At 57.6% G+C, this 15,859-nt stretch overlaps 4 protein-coding genes across 9 annotated transcripts in view; 1 reads left to right on the forward strand and 3 right to left on the reverse strand.

Moving 5' to 3' along the window:
- Nucleotides 1-705: 705 nt before the first annotated feature.
- Amh (anti-Mullerian hormone) lies at nt 706-3,111 on the reverse strand. The gene is made up of 5 exons (XM_032907450.1): nt 2,712-3,111; nt 2,238-2,380; nt 1,963-2,071; nt 1,716-1,875; nt 706-1,615 (listed from the first exon to the last, which is right to left on the reverse strand). Exons 1-5 carry the CDS (start codon nt 3,109-3,111, stop codon nt 766-768), a joined length of 1,662 nt encoding a protein of 553 aa, XP_032763341.1. The 3' UTR covers nt 706-765.
- A 322-nt stretch (nt 3,112-3,433) lies between these two features.
- On the reverse strand, nt 3,434-9,875 carry Sf3a2 (splicing factor 3a subunit 2). Of its 2 annotated transcripts, none has more exons than XM_032907452.1 (9): nt 9,788-9,875; nt 6,865-7,026; nt 6,684-6,755; nt 5,839-5,885; nt 5,383-5,492; nt 4,807-4,856; nt 4,581-4,721; nt 4,422-4,490; nt 3,434-4,344 (listed from the first exon to the last, which is right to left on the reverse strand). In XM_032907452.1, the coding sequence occupies exons 2-9, from the start codon at nt 6,988-6,990 to the stop codon at nt 3,544-3,546; spliced, it is 1,416 nt and encodes a 471-aa protein (XP_032763343.1). In that variant the 5' UTR covers nt 6,991-7,026; nt 9,788-9,875; the 3' UTR covers nt 3,434-3,543. The 2 variants fall into 2 exon arrangements, with proteins under 2 accessions (XP_032763343.1, XP_032763342.1); XM_032907451.1 differs by lacking the exon at nt 9,788-9,875 and adding an exon at nt 9,298-9,343.
- Nucleotides 9,530-11,991, forward strand: Plekhj1 (pleckstrin homology domain containing J1). 4 transcript variants are annotated; one of them, XM_032907486.1, is made up of 6 exons: nt 9,530-9,983; nt 10,086-10,153; nt 10,224-10,290; nt 11,281-11,371; nt 11,449-11,512; nt 11,580-11,991. In XM_032907486.1, exons 1-6 carry the CDS (start codon nt 9,890-9,892, stop codon nt 11,682-11,684), a joined length of 489 nt encoding a protein of 162 aa, XP_032763377.1. In that variant the 5' UTR covers nt 9,530-9,889; the 3' UTR covers nt 11,685-11,991. The 4 variants fall into 4 exon arrangements, with proteins under 4 accessions (XP_032763377.1, XP_032763392.1, XP_032763369.1 ...); XM_032907501.1 differs by having other exon boundaries at nt 9,848-9,983; nt 11,485-11,512; XM_032907478.1 differs by having other exon boundaries at nt 9,867-9,983; nt 11,449-11,991.
- Nucleotides 11,992-12,558: 567 nt separating this feature from the next.
- Dot1l (DOT1 like histone lysine methyltransferase) overlaps nt 12,559-15,859 on the reverse strand; it is a 37,813-nt gene continuing 34,512 nt past the window's right edge. The window contains exon 28 of one of the 2 annotated variants that reach the window (XM_032907525.1): nt 12,559-15,854. In XM_032907525.1, the coding sequence (XP_032763416.1) occupies nt 15,259-15,854 (596 nt within the window). In that variant the 3' untranslated portion in view covers nt 12,559-15,258. The remainder of the gene's footprint in view (nt 15,855-15,859) is intronic. The other variant, XM_032907520.1, reaches the window with a different exon arrangement.

The following is a 15,859-nucleotide window of genomic DNA, read 5'->3' on the forward strand; positions in this document are numbered from 1 at the left end:
TGGACCCTAAGGGTCGAAGAGATGGGGCCAGTGAGAGAGTAGAGTGGGTAAAGGCGCTTGCAACCAAGCCCAACCGCCTGAGTTCGATCCTGCGACCCACACCGTGGAGGGAGAGAAAGAACTCGGCTTAGTTCTGCCCAATGGCCTCATCTGTACACTTTGTGACTGCATTAGGACGTGCAACCAGGCTGGCTTTTAAGTCCTGACCGGTCTCCACCTCCAGAGCGCTGGGATGACAGGCGTGCGCCACTACACTTGGCCTTTTGGTTTTGCTTTTAAAGACCACGCACATGCATGTTAGGATGTGCAAGTGTGCTTTGCTGCTGAGCCACTTCTCCAGCTCCCTTGTTCTTGTTTTCTGAAAGAGTTTTGCTCTGTAGTTCAGGCTGACTCGAAGCATTTCTCCTGCTTCAACTTCTTTCTGGCCAGACACTTCTCTCCCCGCCACACATACAAATTAATTAATTTAAAAAGGTCCAGGAGTTTAGTCCCAGCACTGGGGAGGCAGAGGCAAGCAGATCTCTGAGTTCGAGGCCAGCCTGGTCTACAGAGAGAGTCCCAGAACAGCCAGGGCTACACAGAAAAGCGGTAGGGACCGAAAGCTCTCCCATAGGGGAGTAGGGGGTGTATGGGAAGGACTCACGCTTTGCATTCGCGAAGGGAGGTTGTCAGGAGTTCTCTCCGCCCACAGACACCCCAGCTGAGTGCTTGCTAATCTTTATTGGGGCGCTGACTGGGGACACGGGGGATGGGGTAGGGCGGACATCACCGGCAGCCGCATTCGGTGGCCACCATGTTGGGCACGTGGTGCGCGCTGATGTGCTCCTCCGACAGGCTGATGAGCAGCTTGCCGGCGTAGGCAGTGGGCACACAGCAGGGCAGGCGACCCAGGGCGGCCCCGCGTGCCTGCATTTTTAGCAGCAGCACCACGTGGTTCCCGTACCGTGGGTTACGGTCCGACTGCGGCCATGCACAGGCGCCTTGGCAGTTGTTGGCTTGGTAGGTCTCCGGGATGAGCACTGAGCGCTCTGCTCGAAGGTCCACGCTCAGCTCGCGCAGCGCGCACAGCCCATCTGTCCCTGTCCCCTTGCTGCGCCCCGCCCTCCCGCGCCCTTCCCGCCCTCGCCACTCTGCACGCAGGCCCTGCAGTGCCTTCAGCAGCAGCAGCGCTCGCAACGGGTCCCCAGCGCTGCGGGAGTCGTTGGGGCACAGCGCCAATAGGCGCGACAGCAATGGGGGGACTGTGGGTGGCAGGCCTGGGAGGTCCCGCAGCTCCGAGGCCGCCGCCTGCAGCTCTACCGCTACCCTGCGTGCCAGGCCCGCTGCCCAGGGAGCAGATGTGGGGCTGTGCAGCCGCATAGGTTCCCCCACAGTGGCCGCAGCGGGTGACAGCAGCAGTAATAGGGGTTCCTCCCCATCGAGCAGACGTCCCAGCGCCACAGGGTCTGAAAGGTTGACCAGGCCCTGTGGGAAGCTGGCCAGCGCACCAGGGTCCAGGGCCAGACGAGTGTTCGAGGCCCGGGTCAGAGGTCCCCGCAGAGCACGAACCAAGCGAGTGAGGGTCTCTAGGAAGGGGTCAGCACTGTGTGGCAGGTCCTCAGGCTCCAGGGACAGCCTGGAATAGAACGAAGTGGGCCAGCTGTGAGCACAAGAGGCTGTGGTGGACCCTCTACCCATTCCCACCTCCCCATTTCCTCCTCCGTCCTTGCGCGCACCCAGGCTGCGGGAAAGGCACGGTGTCCAGCTGGCCATGTGCTGGCTGCGGTGTCGGCCCGGCGGGTGGCAGCAGCACTAGGGTGGGAGTCATCCGCGTGAAACAGCGGGAATCAGAGCCAAACAGAAAGGCCTGCAGCTGAGCGATGGTCAGGGTGGCACCTGTAGAGGGTGGGCGCGTGCTGGCTGAGGGCAAGGGCTAAGGGCAGCCTCCTTCCACACTGTCCCCTCCTCTCTGCCAGGACCTACCTTCTCTGCTTGGTTGAAGGGTTAGGGCGAGCCCCGAGCCGCTCCAGGCCCCGGTTGGAAAGTGTACAGTCAGCACCAAATAGCGGGTGTCCCGAGTAGGGCAGAGGCTCTGTGGATACAGGAACTCACTGGACTGAACTGGGGAAGTGGTCAGGCACCACCCCTGCCAGACTGGGAATAGACTCCAAGGTGTACTCCTCACCCCAGGAATCCTCCCATCTGGCACAACTTCTCCCCCAACCCCCAACCAGAGGGCCCACGCCAGTCTCTGGTACCTGTGTGCCCTGCAGTCCAGCTCCTGTGACTGTGACCTGGGGCCCGGGTCCAGGGTATAGCACTAATAGGGCTTGCTCCCAGCGGCTGGCTCCCCCAGGTGGAGGCTCTTGGAACTTCAGCAAGAGCTGAGGCTCCCATATCACTGCAGGCAAATATTGGTGACAGCTGAGTCTCTGAGGCCATTAGCATCTGTCCCTCAAGTCCCTCAGTCAGACTCTAACTGGGGATCTTCTGGGGTCATGTATGAAGACCTTGCTTATAGATAGGGACGTGGCAGCTCTTCTGTCTGGGAAGGTGTGACCACGGGGTGTTCTGCCATCTTGCAGATTACAGCCCCCACAAGGTGTACAAGGTTCTGCTCAGCAACCAAGTTAGGGGTTCCCCCCACACCCCACAGGTCCTGCCCAAACCTTGGGAGGAGCTTCCATTAGTCCCAAGGCAACAAGGGTGTTGAGATGTTGTCCTTCACATACCTTCAGCCAGATGTAGGACTAGCAACTGCTGTTCCCCAGTCTCTCCGAGCCAGACCCCGAGGCGCTGAAGGGCAGGCAGGGTAGCCTGGGAGTCAGTATTGCAGACTCCGAAGGTGGCTAGGTCTTGAGGTCCCCAGCGAGACTCTTGGACAGCCTCCAGGAAGGCATGCTCATAGCTGTGCAGGCCCCCCACCACCGTCAGGGAAGCCTTGCTTGTGTCCCCTTCCCCTCTCACCGCAACCAGGCACAAAGGCTCGGGGGGACTGCTGGGAGGCCAGACCCCATCTTCAAGGAAGATGAGGCCCCTGGTATTGGTCAGTTCTTCAACTGTGTCAGCCTGTAACACAGCCCCCATAGTCGCTAGCAGCAGCAGGAGCGGAGAGAGGTGTGGCCCCTGCATGGTGGCATGGCAGGGTCTGGGTGGTCCTGCTTATATGCATGCGAGCCAGAGTGCTTGGGAGGGACACCTCTATCAACCCCTGAGGTGACCTTGGGGACAGTGCCTGGCTGCGCTTTGCATGCCCATCAGGTGGGAGGCGGCTGTCTCAAAGGGCTTTCTGTCCTCAGAGCCAGCCCCCAACTGCAGAGGCTGAGGTGTCCTTGGGTCGTCCCCATCTGCCTGGGGAGCCCACCTGGACGATCCCCCAGGTCACCACGCCTTCCATAGAGACAAGCAGTACCCACCCAACCCCACTACCAAAAACACACAATGCAGACAGGGAGACATGGGGGAGGCTGTTTAATTGACTTAGGACAGGACAAAATAGAAAACCTCCCAAGGACTGGCCATGGGAAAAGAGCACACAGAGCACAGAGGCTGGTGGCGGGCTACTCAGTTGCCTGGGGGAGGCGGGGGCATGTTCCCAGGGCCATCCGAGGGAAGGGGGGGCCTTAGCATGGGGGGCATAGGAGTAGGGTGAACCCCTGGAGGCTGAGGATGGACCCCTGGGGCAGCAGGGTGGACTCCAGGAGGAGGCTGGGGGTGCACCCCTGGTGCCTGAGGGTGGATCCCAGGAGCTGGGGGGTGTACACCAGGGGCTTGAGGGTGGACTGCAGGAGCAGGTGGATGCACCCCTGGAGCCTGAGGATGAACTCCAGCTGATGGAGGAGGGTGGACCCCTGGAGCTGGGGGGTGGACTCCTGGAGCTGGGGGGTGGACCCCTGGAGCTGGGGGGTGGACCCCTGGAGCTGGTGGGTGCACCCCAGGGGCTGGAGGGTGCACTCCAGGGGCTGGAGGATGGACCCCAGGAGCTGGGGGATGGACCCCAGATGTTGGTGGATGAACCACTGGGGCTGGGGGGTGCACCCCAGGGGCTGGAGGATGGACCCCAGGAGCTGGGGGATGGACCCCAGATGTTGGTGGGTGTACTACTGGGGCTGGGGGGTGCACCCCAGGAGCTGGTGGGGGCATCTGGGGAGGTCCAGGGGGCCCAGAGGGAGCAGGCCCAGTGGGGGGCATAGGAGGAAGAGGCAGGCCACCAGGTGGAGGTGGGGGCAAGGCATCAGGGAGTGGTGGGCGAGGAGGTAGTCCATTCATGAGTGGGGGCGGGGGCCGCTTGACGCCTGGGGGTCCTGCTGGGAGGCTGGGAGGGGCTGGGGGCTTCTCCATCTTAAAGTGGAACTGAAGAAAAAACTGCAGAGGAGGGTGTGTCAGTGACTGGGCAGGGTGTGGGGCCGGGGGATACCCATGCAGGGCCTGCGGAGCCTCACCTGCTTGGTCTCTCGGTTCCAGTGGGTCCAAAACTTGCCCTCAGCCTTGTCAATCTCACGGCTCGGCACCTAGGGAGGGAGGGAGGCAGAGGTTGCAGCACCCCAGGGAAGGGCTGGATCTAGCTGCCCTGCTCTCTGTCTCTCCTGCAGGGTCATTACCTTGAAGGCGATGGTCTCATAGGGCTCAGCAGCCATGAGCAGATACTGCCAGCGGCGGTCCGGGGGCTCGATCCTCTGCTCATAGGCAGACATGAAGCGGTGGCGGGGCATGACACCCTCTGCAATCTCAGGGTAGTCAATCTGTGGAACATGCATGGCAGTGTTGGCACAAACACAGCCCCCAACCCCTGTGTGTCCTGTCCACCCCTGACTGGTCCCACCTTACCTGGAACAGTAGGCTCTGCTGGCCCATCTCTGTGTCCCTCTGCTTGGTCACTGAAACAGAGAGGATGGGGCTGTCATGTGCATGGGTGCACACCAAAACAGGGTCCCTAAGTACAAGTTCTGGCCTCTCTGCCCTGAGGCCACATGGCTGGGACCTAAAGTAAGGGCAGCCCAACCCAGCATTCTATGTAGGGGCAGCAGCCGAAGTCTCGGAAGAGCATGGCGGGGCAGTCCTGTGTCAGCCTCACCAGGACCTTGCCTGCCAAAGAGGACTCTTAGGCACTTGGCTCCCAGGGTTCCTGCTGGTCATATAACTGGTTTTCTGGTCACAGGGGTTCCAGAGCAGTGACTGCAGCCACCTGCCTCCCCCTCCTTCTTCTGGAAGTTGCCAGTGGGGAATGGTGCTTATCAACACCTGGGGGCTCTTGGCAACACTAAGGGAATGACTGCTATGAGAACAGAGAAGGCGGCTGTGTGTCCCAGGGTCAAGGGTATGTCCGGTACCAGGGCCCAGGGTTCATTCATGCCACAGCCCACAGTTGTGGGCTGGCCATCACACACAGACACACACACACACCTTTGTAGCCAGGGCGGCCAATCTTCACAAACTTCTTCACCTCCACCTTGACCTTCTCTGGTGCAGGCTGGGCGGGGGCTTCTTTGGCCTCCTTGGCAGCTCGCCGGGCCCTGTAAACAGATGCAGGTGCTTGGCCCCTCCACCAGTCACCAAGGCCAAGCACCCAGGTGCCAGAGCCCCTGCTCTCTGAGTTCAAGAAGATTGGGTGGTTCGGCCCTGGGATACACCAAGCAGGGCAGGATAGGTGACAATGTGGCACCACCACTGTCCTTGCCCCTTGGCCATCTGCTCTGTACTGAGACAGTCAGGCTGAAACACAGGGTGGGGGTGGGGCTGAGAATGTAGATGCAGGCCACCTGTCCCCTTCCCTCCCCATCCACACAGCCCAAGTGAAGGGTCCCCCCCTCCTGAGTAGCAGCGTTGTGGTACTGGGGTACCAGGGCTGTGAGCGCTCACAAGTTAGTCTGATGTTTCTTCCCTTGGGTATGGGCCAGGTAGCTCCCCTGCAAAGAGAAAGAAGACAGGCAGCTGAAGGTGGGGCGGGCAGGACCGGCACCTCGCAGAGCAGCTGTAATGGTAGCCCTCGGGAGCCTGCGGGGCCTTACAGTAGCTGTGGCTGCACTTGGGAGACTTGTGACTTGTCACTGCACCCATCCCTGCCCAGAGATTCCTCTGCAGTAGGGGTAGAGCAACACCGTCAAAGTCTTCAGTGCTGAGCCCACCGCGGGGCTGGGCAGCGGTTTGAAGGAGCTCCCAACAGAGGCGTGGGGCCTAGGGCACTGCTCATCACCACCCCATTGTCAACACAGCCAGATGTGTTCCATCCACTGTTGATCTGGTCCTCCAGTGAGAGGGGTGGAGGCAACTCCCAGAGTCCTCTCCCCCCAGAAAGAGTCAGCAGCCACACCTCTCCCTGAGCCCTCAGAGTGCAGAGGCATCCATTACTATTTGTAAGGCATTCACAGAGCAAACAGTCAGAGGAAAAGGATAAGGAGTAGCTGGTGCCCAGCCATCCTGTGCTGTTATGTTAGAGGGCCGGCAGGGACAGAGGCAGGGGCATCAGGAGTACAGTGAGCCCCAGGCTAGTCAGTGCTGCCTCAAGGACTGACCAGGGATGAAGTTCACTTCTTACCCAGCATGGCTAAGCCCTAGGCTGAGCTCTGACCCCCAGGGATAAGAAAAAAAGGAATTCAAGGAAACCAGAGCAATACTAAGGGAGTGGTTGGCTCCGGGTGACAGGTCCAAGGCCGACCAGTGTCACCAGGCCAGTGCAGAATGGTGGAAGTCCGGTGGGCAGGTACCTCATTGTTATGCAGAGTCAAGCAGAGTTTGCACTCATAGGATCCCAGGTGGTTCTTCATGAAATACGGGTCCTGGGAGTGAAGAAATGTACCGTGAGACCGCACAGCCTGGCCCCGGGACCCAGGGACCAAGGTGGACACGGTGAGGGCTCTGCAGGCCTGGAGACTCTCCCTCCCCCACCTTATTGATGTCGATGGTTTCCAGGGCCAGTTGCCGCAGGCGCTCTCTTCGATCCCGGTTGCTCTCTGAGGAGGAGGCCACGCCCCCACTCCCAGTTTTGCCTCCAGGTCGGTGCTGAAAGTCCATGATGCAGGCCTGGGTGCTTTAGGGGACAGGAGAAACCTGGGGAGCAAGGAAGACTAAGGCTCAGAACACTGCTGATGATGCTAGGACTGCGGGATGGCCCAGCATGCAAGCCATCCCTTCTCTGACCTCCTGATCCTCCCAAGTGCTATGACTACCATTGAGCCGCCTCTCCCTGATGTAACATATGATTACTATTATTGTTGTTATTATTGAGGGAGGATTCTCTACGTAGTCATGGCTATCTTAGAACTCTCCTCACACATTAGGCTGGCCTCTGCCTGCCTCTGCTGGCATTAGAGGACACACCCTCCTCTGCCTGACACAAGGAATGCTCGATACCAAGGGTCTCACCTTGGAGGCTCAGCCAAAGCCTCCAGACAGTGTTACCTGAGGCAGAACACTTAAGACTACTCAGTCTACTGGTAAACCTACAGTAAACCCAGGGCCAGCGACCAGGAGACAAGTAGAGACAGCTCTTGTCATCATCACTGGTGCCTCCCATAGCACAAGGAGCTCTGCAAATGTGACCAAGAACCTTGAGGGCAGGTACCCAGTTACTACAATGTCACTAGAGTGTGCCCAAGGCTGACAGGGCACTGACATCACTGGCTGTCAAGGAGGAAGAGGCCAGAAGGCAAAGGATACAGGATGCTCTAGGTACTGAGAGGGACGGCTTGAGAGATGTACACTGAAGTAGAGATGTACACTGAGCAGCCTATTGGATGTTTTGTACTCAGCCAAAGATTGAAAAGGGCATCGTCTACATCATCCAGAGCTACCAACAGACACACTCCCAGAGATGAAGCTGGCCAGACACGAGAGTACAGCCAAAGGGTGGGAGAATCAATCGGCTTCTCAGAGTTAGGGGCACCGGCAAGCAGCAGCAGCAGGATGGAAAACCACTCCAGGCTCGGGCAAAGACAACTCTTGAGAACACAGGACTCTGTGCCTGGCCTCCCCAGGGAGGCTGGGTGTCCATCCACAGACTTGAGGGTGCAACTCAAGGACAACACTTGTCCAGCATGCACTGGGTCCCCTGGGGGGGCATGCTTGAAGTTGAGTGCATGGATATCCACTGCAGAAATGTAGTTCATCAGCTTTGGAAGGAAAGCAGAATAAAACTGGCCTGGGTGAGCATACTGCTTGGCTCAGTGGATGGAGCACAAAGTTCTGCAAACGCTCACCAATGAGCTACCGCCTCAGCCCACCAACAGTTCCCAACCTCAGTAAACAGAAAACATGGGGCATGGCGGTGTATACATTTCCTTCCAGCTCCCTTAGAGGCCAAGGTAGAAAGATGATGGGTATAATTAGAGACCAAACTACCAGCACCCTTTTGTCAAATAAAAGACAAAAGGGTGCTGGGTAGGCTGGCAAGATGACTTAGTGGTGGATCACAACCACCAGAAACTCCAGCTCCAGGGAACCTGACAGTCTCTCCTGGACTCCACGTTATCATACTCACACATGAAGGTCCACATGGACACACATTTGGAAAAAAAAATCTTTAAAAGGGATTCGAATTCCAGCTTTTATCTGCTTCCTGACTATAGCTGTAACACGACCACCATAGTGGACTGCACCTTCATACTATCAGTCAAAATAAACCTTCCTTAAAACAAAACAGTCAAGAGTAGTGGCACACGCTGTAAATCCCAGTATGCGGGAGGCAGAGGTATGGGAGTGTACGTGCGCTCGAAATCGGCCTAGTCCACACAGGGTTCCAGGTCAGCCTCAGTTATGCAGTGAGACGCTGTCTGAAATAAAGTAAAATTGTGCCGATGACTGGATGGGCTCACAAGTGAAGCCTGGGACAAGAGACCAGGATGAATGGTTGGGAGACGTGCGACCTCACGGACTACTCTAAGATTACCGATGAACGATCAATAGATACAGAAGAGTGGTATATGTTAAGGTCACGGTCTGGGAGAAGGCCTGCCTGGTCTAAAGGCAAATCACTTTTAAATGCATATACCGTTATCTTTTAATCCGAGCAACAGACCTACTACAGTGGACAGGAGCAGTAGTCGCCATGGCCCTGACTAACGGCGAGGGAAACTGAGACAAACAAACAGGTCAAATGACACTCCAAGACCCCGAACCACCCTAGAGGCCACGGACCCGCCACAAAAGTCCGCGATCACGCCACGACTCAATGGACCTCGCGAGACCGCGCTCTTAGGGCGAGGGTGCGCCACGCCTAAGGGGAAAGGGCGGCCGCTGCCCCGCCAGGCCCCACACTCTCGCTCCTACTTTCAAGACCCACAGACGGGGCAGCCGCCACCGACAAACCGCGTAGTTCCTTACCAACACCAAGGCCTCGCTACCCGGGCTTAACCTCCCCTAATGCCGCGATTTTGCTGTGCGCATGCGCACGACCGCCTGAGCAATCACTTCCGGGGGCAAGGAAGGCGGAGTTTCATGTGTGCGCATGCCCATCGGATGGACTTCCCCCCCCCCTACGGCAGGCGGGAGGGAAAAAAAAAAAGAGCGCCGGGACACTGAGTACGCGTGCGCACTGCATTGTCTACGAATTCTTGCTCCGCCCTAACTCTGTTGGCGCTGACTATCGCGACAGGACTTAAACCTCAGGGCTCACAGGCCCGGGAACGAGCTTCGCGTATCGTGAGGTGCTATGAGTCTAAATTTACACCCCACGTTTAGTGTGTCTGACGGTTATTTAAGGACGGGCGATTTCCTTCCCGTCCGACTCCTTGTTCTACTGCGTTGACCCACCAACTAGCGTCACGCAACACGCCCAACAACGCGCAGGCGCAGTAGCCCCGTTGGGACTTACGAGGTCGCTTCCTGAGACTTTTGTGGCGCTAGTAGCGGCTTCGGGCAGGACGGCGGCCGAGAGGCAGGGCGCGTTTTGGTTCGCGCGGATCCGGGAGGCGAGATGCGGTACAACGAGAAAGAGTTGCAAGCGCTATCCCGGCAGCCGGCAGAGATGGCGGCCGAGCTGGGCATGCGGGGCCCCAAGAAGGGCAGCGGTGAGCTGGTCCGGGCCGGGGCTGGGACACTTGGGCGGGCCGCGGGGTTCCCCGGTGGGCGGATGACAACAGTTGCGCGCTGACACCGCCCTCTGCCTGCAGTGGCCAAGAGGCGGCTGGTGAAGCTGGTGGTCAACTTCCTCTTTTACTTCCGCCCGGACGAGGCCGAGGTAGGGGTGTGGGGGGCGCGGGGGACCCGCGCGGCCCAGAGGCCGGCGCTCATGGCCGTGTCTCGCGCAGCCCCTCGGAGCCCTGTTGCTGGAGCGCTGCAGAGTGGCCCAGGAAGAGCCGGGAGGCTTCTCCATCAGTAAGTGTTCTGTTCCCCACTTTTCCACCCCGGACTCTGCTCCGCGCACGCGATCCTTTTTACTCCCTTAGGAATCTCCATTTGTCCTGGATCTCGCGTCCGCTGGTGGCCCATGACTGTCCCAGCTGTCACTCAGAGTGGCCACTGGGTCTGGTTCTCATCTTAGTTTCTTCCCCGATCCTCTGCCGGTTCACGGCAGAAAGAGGTGCAGTCTGCGAACTTGGTGTGTATAACTGAAACAGTCTCTGCCGTGGGAGTGTGCGGGCAGGGCTTTGAGGCCTTGAAGGACACCTGTCTCATCCTTCACCTCTGGAGAGGTCTTTCTGCTGCGTACCTTGTAGAGATTTGTCCATCGTGTCTACCTCTGTCATCCAGTGGGGTTCTCCATCTGTACCCCTATTTTCTGCTTCTTGCACATGTGCACGCATGGGTTTCTGGGTGTGAGTATGCCAGAAAGGCCAGCGGAAAACTTGTGTAGTTGGATCTCATCTTCCACTGTGTAGGCCTCCAACATAAAACACGGGTCATTAGGCTTGTCAGCAGGCTCCTACCTGCTTGGCCACCTCACTGTCCCAACCCGGACTTGTTTTTAAGCTATATTGACCGGCCAGCAAATGGGTCTCTTCAGCACGGAGTTGCACTCTGCTCTTTGACGTGGATGCTGGGGCTTGAACTCAGGGCCTCATGATTACATGAGGCACTTTAACCACTGAGCCATCTGCCCTGTCCTATTCCCATTTATTTTAGGAATGACCTTACTTAGCCAATTACATTCCCAATAATCCAACTTCCCAGTGGGTCCCCTATTTGTGAGTTCAGAGGTCAGGATTCTTCAGCCTGTGACAGGCAGAAGATGGCTTGGTGTTAGAACAAGTTTGAAACAAGTTCAGTTTGAAACCCTGTTGAGAGGAAGCTGGGACTTGGGGCCAGCAGGATATAGACCAACCTGACAGCGACGAGAGGTGGCGTCTTTCCTTTATCCCTTTCCAGGCTTCGTGGAAGACCTCAGCAGGAAATATCACTTTGAATGCTGTAGCCAAGAGCAGTGCCAGGAGTGGATGGAGGCTCTGCAGCGGGCCAGGTGGGGCTTTAGGGACTGCTGGGAGCTGGGTGGAAACATGGGGGAATGTGACCAGTGAGCCCAGCCCTTTCCTCCAGCTACGAATACATGAGACGGAGCCTCATCTTCTACAGGAATGAGATCAGGAAGATGACCGGCAAGGTGTGTGGGGCTGGAGGGACTGGGCAGTTTTCCCTGGCCCTGCTCACAACCACTGTGCATTCCACAGGACCCGCTGGAGCAGTTCGGCATCTCCGAGGAGGCCAGGTTCCAGCTGAGTAGCCTGCCTAAGGATGCTTCTTGCATTGGCTCCCAGCTACCTGTGTTGGACTGACCCCTCTGGCCCCCCCGCCCCCCCTGGCTACCCTGGGAAGTTTTGTTTTGTTTTTTAAATAGGTTTAAATACATCTGTTCAAAGGTCCAGAGGAGGTAGGCAGGGTCTGTGGTCCTCGCTCTCCCTGCCATCTCCCTGCTGGCACCCCTTGACTGTGCACATCCAGGGACAGCGCCCCTGTCCATGGCCAGATGAATGTATAATGCTAAAGCTGTGAACCCCACTCCTGCTGATAGAGCAGGCGTTGGTGCTGGCCTTCAGTGCTGAGCCCACTCTTTAATAAAGGTACCTCTTTTTGTGAATCACATTGGAGTGAGAAAAAGGAGGGGGACATTGCTGGTGGGCACTATTTAGGGGGCAGAGAGAAGAGGCTCTTTCCAAGACAGCCAGGACTAGAGAGAGAAACCCTGTCTGGAAAAACAAAACAACCAGGAAAGGTGGGCTGGTGGAACACGCAGAAGTGCAGGTGCAGCTACAGGCAGGATTTTGGGGCGAACAAGCCTTTGCTTTCCATGTGCCTGATCCTGGGCTGGATATGCTTAATGGGGAGATACGGGCTTTCCGGGTCCTACACATATAAGTGGGAGTCCTAGGTGCCCTGACTCGGAAAGGCAGTGTTCTGCCCAAGTGGCTTTCTAAACATTGTCTTAGTCAGGATTGGATTCTTTTTTTTTTTTTTCCGGAGCTGGGGACCAAACCCAGGGCCTTGCGCTTGCTAGGCAAGCACTCTACCACTGAGCTAAATCCCCAACCCTGGATTGGATTCTTAAGTGAGACTGTCCTCCCAAAGTGTCACTGTCAGCCTCACAGGAGATGGGCTTGCTGCTCTTCTAGTCCAGGTCAGACAACAGGCAAAGAAGACTGCACTGAAGGGTTCAAGTGGAAACGGCTTTATTTATCATAGTCTGGAGGCAGCAACAATGTGTGAGATGCCTTGGGGAGACCAAGGGAAGAGAACAACGCACCCGTTAAGTACAGAGGTCATTACAAGGCAGAGCGATGCTGCATCAAGTTACAAACAGGCCAGGCTGTCAAAAGAGCGGTGTAGGTTGAGGGTGGGAACTGGGAGATGTGTTCCTCTGGGCTAGCATGGGAGTAGGGCTTGCTATCAGTTCCTGAGCTCAAAGCCCTGCAGCAACCTTGGGTTGGCAAGGACGTCTGAGGCAGCCTTATCTTGTACTAGGACCATCAGCCCCAGAGTGCCTGGGGCCACCATGCAGCATGGTCAGTTTACTGTGGGTCCCTTTCTTATGGGCTCAGGAGAGGACTTGCAGCTGTGCCTGGAGCACCTGTGGCCACTGGGCCATGAACATGCAGTGTCTGTCCCCTAACTCTCAAGTAAGGTGGAGGCAGCGACTGCTGAAGCAGCTGCCAGGATAGCGGGCCGTGCGTACAGTGTTCACTCAAGGTTTTGTTCCAAGCCTGGGGTTTGCTAGCTTTTGTTTCGGCTCCCTGTTCTGCAGCACCTTAGTGAGCTGTGGTGCACAGAAACAGGCCTGCCAAACATGAGCACCATCGAGGGGAGGGGAGGGAGAAGGGAGGGGAAGGGACACCAGCACCGTCTTCACAACTGCTTTGGGAAGTAGGTTGGGGTGGGGGTGGAGCCACATGACCTTTCCCCTCATAGCCACCAACCCACAACTAGAAGTGAGCAGTCAGGACCTTCTCAGAAAGTCAAACCCGCCCTGACCCCTGCAGTCACTCCCAGTGCACCTATCCCCAGGACCAGGAAGCAGCTCCTAGACACAGGCAGGTGACGACCATAGTGACCAGAGGCCCTGGGCAGCCCAGCATATCTGGGCCGCACTCCTGCAGGGTCCCTGGCCAGCGCCATTTTTCTCTTTTTTTGTGCATCTGAATAAATAAAAGTATTTTTCCTCCTCACTTTTCTTTCCTTTAAAGTTCACTGTGCATTATACAATCTAAAAATAAATGCAGTCAAGTCTATGAAATTTATAAATCTCCATCAAATCTCTATAAAATACTGTCACTGATCGTGTGACTCTCTTATACACAGATGCCAGGGGACCCAAATTGGGCCAGCCCCACGTCACCTGACCAGCATGCCCGAGCCAGAAAAGCAAAGAATTACAAAGTAAATGCACTTGTCACAGGAGCCACTGAGCCCTGCAGTAGTGGCCCTCACCTGTCAGCACCACTCAGCCCAGCTGGGAACCCCCATTCCTGCCCCAGCCTAGTCCACACCCACTGCAAAGGCACGCCCGAAGCCACAGGATTAACAGTGGGGTATTCACAGTGACAGCAGGCAAGTTCCAAGGAGGGAGACTGGAGGTCAGCCCCCATCGAGCATGCCAGACGTGCCTTTGGCGTCAGAACAAGGTGTTGGGGGCACATCTGAGAACTGTTTGGCCACAGTCCACGTTTGGGGCAGCACCAGGGCAGAGGTGGGGATGGGCAGGCCTGGGCTTGCTGGTGAGATAGCACCGGGACGGAGTCAGACATCCTCATGGTGGCCAGCCCAGCAGGCCAAGTCTTCATATTATTCTCTCTCACAGACACTTAGACGTCTCAAGAGGTTGCCTTGGACGACTTTGATGGAATAAAGTAAGAATTGCTTATACTTTAAAAAAAAAAAAAAAAAACGATAAATACTTTATCTAAAACTATTGACAGTACAAACTGGACCAGTCCAGCACCTCCTGCGGTGCCGCCGATTCACAGTGGCTCCACGTCCGGCTCCGCCGGCCTGGCGCAGGCTGCAGGCTTGGTCCACACCGTCCTTGCATAGGTCGTGGCTGAGGTAGTAGAAGTCCTAATTACCTGCAGGGAGGAGGGGCACAGGTTAGGCGCATTCAACATGCCTGCCTCAGCTGAGCTGCCCAGCAGGACACAAGGGCGGGGATGGGGGCATTCCTGGCAGGTGCCAGTGGGCCCAGCCCCCTCCAGGTCTGCCTTGTGAGCACCCAGAATGGGTCAGCTGGAGAGGTCCTAGCCCTAGGACCTCCAGAGGGCGATGGCCAGGCTGCCGTCTCTGCCCAGGCTACTGTAGCACAGAGCCATAGCCAAGGGAGAAGCCAGAGGGCCGCCACTGGGCTCTTCGTCACTTACAGGGCTGATAGCCAGGCAGGGCTTCAGTCTCTGTTCAGGGAGAGGTAGGTGGGCCTCCCTGGACCTCAAGTGCCAACTCTATGCTCAAGGATACCAGGCTACCCCAGGCAGCTGCCTGCTCGTGGACAGCCTAGAACCTCACCCACTGATTACCCCTTAATCTCCTCTGCGCAGCTGGACTTGAGGGTGGAGGCTAAAGATAAAACTGCAGCCCCATCATTATGAACTGCTGTGGGCCAGGAGCCCCACAGTGGGTGGGGGCTAACCTTGGCTCCTCCGGTTTACCACACAGTGAATCTTATCACTTCGGCTGTCCTCTCAGCGCCTGGCTGAGGGCCAGGTACTCTTGCACAATGGCGGCCCTGCCTGCCTCCCTTTGCCTCCCATCTCTACTCCTCAGGACCCCAGGCATCTGCTGAGCCCTGCCAGCCGTCTTCTGGGAAAGGAGGACGGTTTGGCTCTAGCCTTACCTTACAGAACATGAACTGCTAGCTAAGCAAGGTCTTTATCGAGGCTTAACCCCTGAAAGGTGCGCGGCATAAGGAGGCGGCATGCCAAGGGAAACCCACACAGCAGATGGCCCCGAGGTGCTGGCCTGTGGGGCGGCGGGCGCGGCCTGCGCCAGGGCCAGCCGGGGCAGGGGCTGGTGGTGCACCGTGAAGGAGGGGCGGGAGACCTTGTGTGGGAGGGAGGCGAGCTTGACAGATAGAGAGGCATTAGCAGGCTGCAGAGAGGAGGCAGAGGAGGGGGGTAAGAAAGCGTTGTTAGCCGGGAGGGAGGCCAGGCTCTGCAGAAGCACTGGCTCAGGGTTAGAAGCCAGCAGCGCAGGCGGAGGAGGCAAGGCGACGTTAGGAGGAGGGGGTGCATGGAGGACAGGTGGCCCCGCAGGAGGCCGGCCCAGATGCTGAGGAGGAAGTAGGGGAGGTGGAGGGGGCGGCCGAGTCTCAACAGAAGCCGCGGCCTGAAAGGAAGAAGCCGAGGTGCTGGCCGCCGCCTGCAGCGGGCTCAGGCCCAGCGTGGCACTGCTACACACAGCCCCGCTGCCGACACCAGCTCCAAACGGGTGAGCAGAGGCGGAGGGCACCGCGTGGGTAAAGACACCTGTA

This window comes from Rattus rattus, chromosome 1 (genome assembly GCF_011064425.1).
Source record: "Rattus rattus isolate New Zealand chromosome 1, Rrattus_CSIRO_v1, whole genome shotgun sequence".
NCBI lineage: Eukaryota > Metazoa > Chordata > Mammalia > Rodentia > Muridae > Rattus > Rattus rattus.

What these genes read in the sequence shown, in the direction of transcription:
- Amh (XM_032907450.1), bottom strand. Translation starts at nt 3,111, where the DNA reads ATGCAGGGGCCACACCTCTCTCCGCTCCTGCTGCTGCTAGCGACTATG. An exon ending in AGTCCTACATCTGGCTGAAG is followed by an intron (nt 2,381 to 2,711) that starts GTATGTGAAGGA and finishes ATTTGCCTGCAG; the next exon opens with TGATATGGGAGCCTCAGCTC. An exon ending in GTGCCTTTCCCGCAGCCTGG is followed by an intron (nt 1,616 to 1,715) that starts GTGCGCGCAAGG and finishes GTTCTATTCCAG; the next exon opens with GCTGTCCCTGGAGCCTGAGG.
- Sf3a2 (XM_032907452.1), bottom strand. Translation starts at nt 6,990, where the DNA reads ATGGACTTTCAGCACCGACCTGGAGGCAAAACTGGGAGTGGGGGCGTG. An exon ending in TGGCCGCCCTGGCTACAAAG is followed by an intron (nt 4,857 to 5,382) that starts GTGTGTGTGTGT and finishes TCTCTGTTTCAG; the next exon opens with TGACCAAGCAGAGGGACACA. An exon ending in AGCAGAGCCTACTGTTCCAG is followed by an intron (nt 4,722 to 4,806) that starts GTAAGGTGGGAC and finishes CATGTTCCACAG; the next exon opens with ATTGACTACCCTGAGATTGC.
- Plekhj1 (XM_032907478.1), top strand. Translation starts at nt 9,890, where the DNA reads ATGCGGTACAACGAGAAAGAGTTGCAAGCGCTATCCCGGCAGCCGGCA. An exon ending in GGGCCCCAAGAAGGGCAGCG is followed by an intron (nt 9,984 to 10,085) that starts GTGAGCTGGTCC and finishes CTCTGCCTGCAG; the next exon opens with TGGCCAAGAGGCGGCTGGTG. An exon ending in TCCGCCCGGACGAGGCCGAG is followed by an intron (nt 10,154 to 10,223) that starts GTAGGGGTGTGG and finishes TGTCTCGCGCAG; the next exon opens with CCCCTCGGAGCCCTGTTGCT.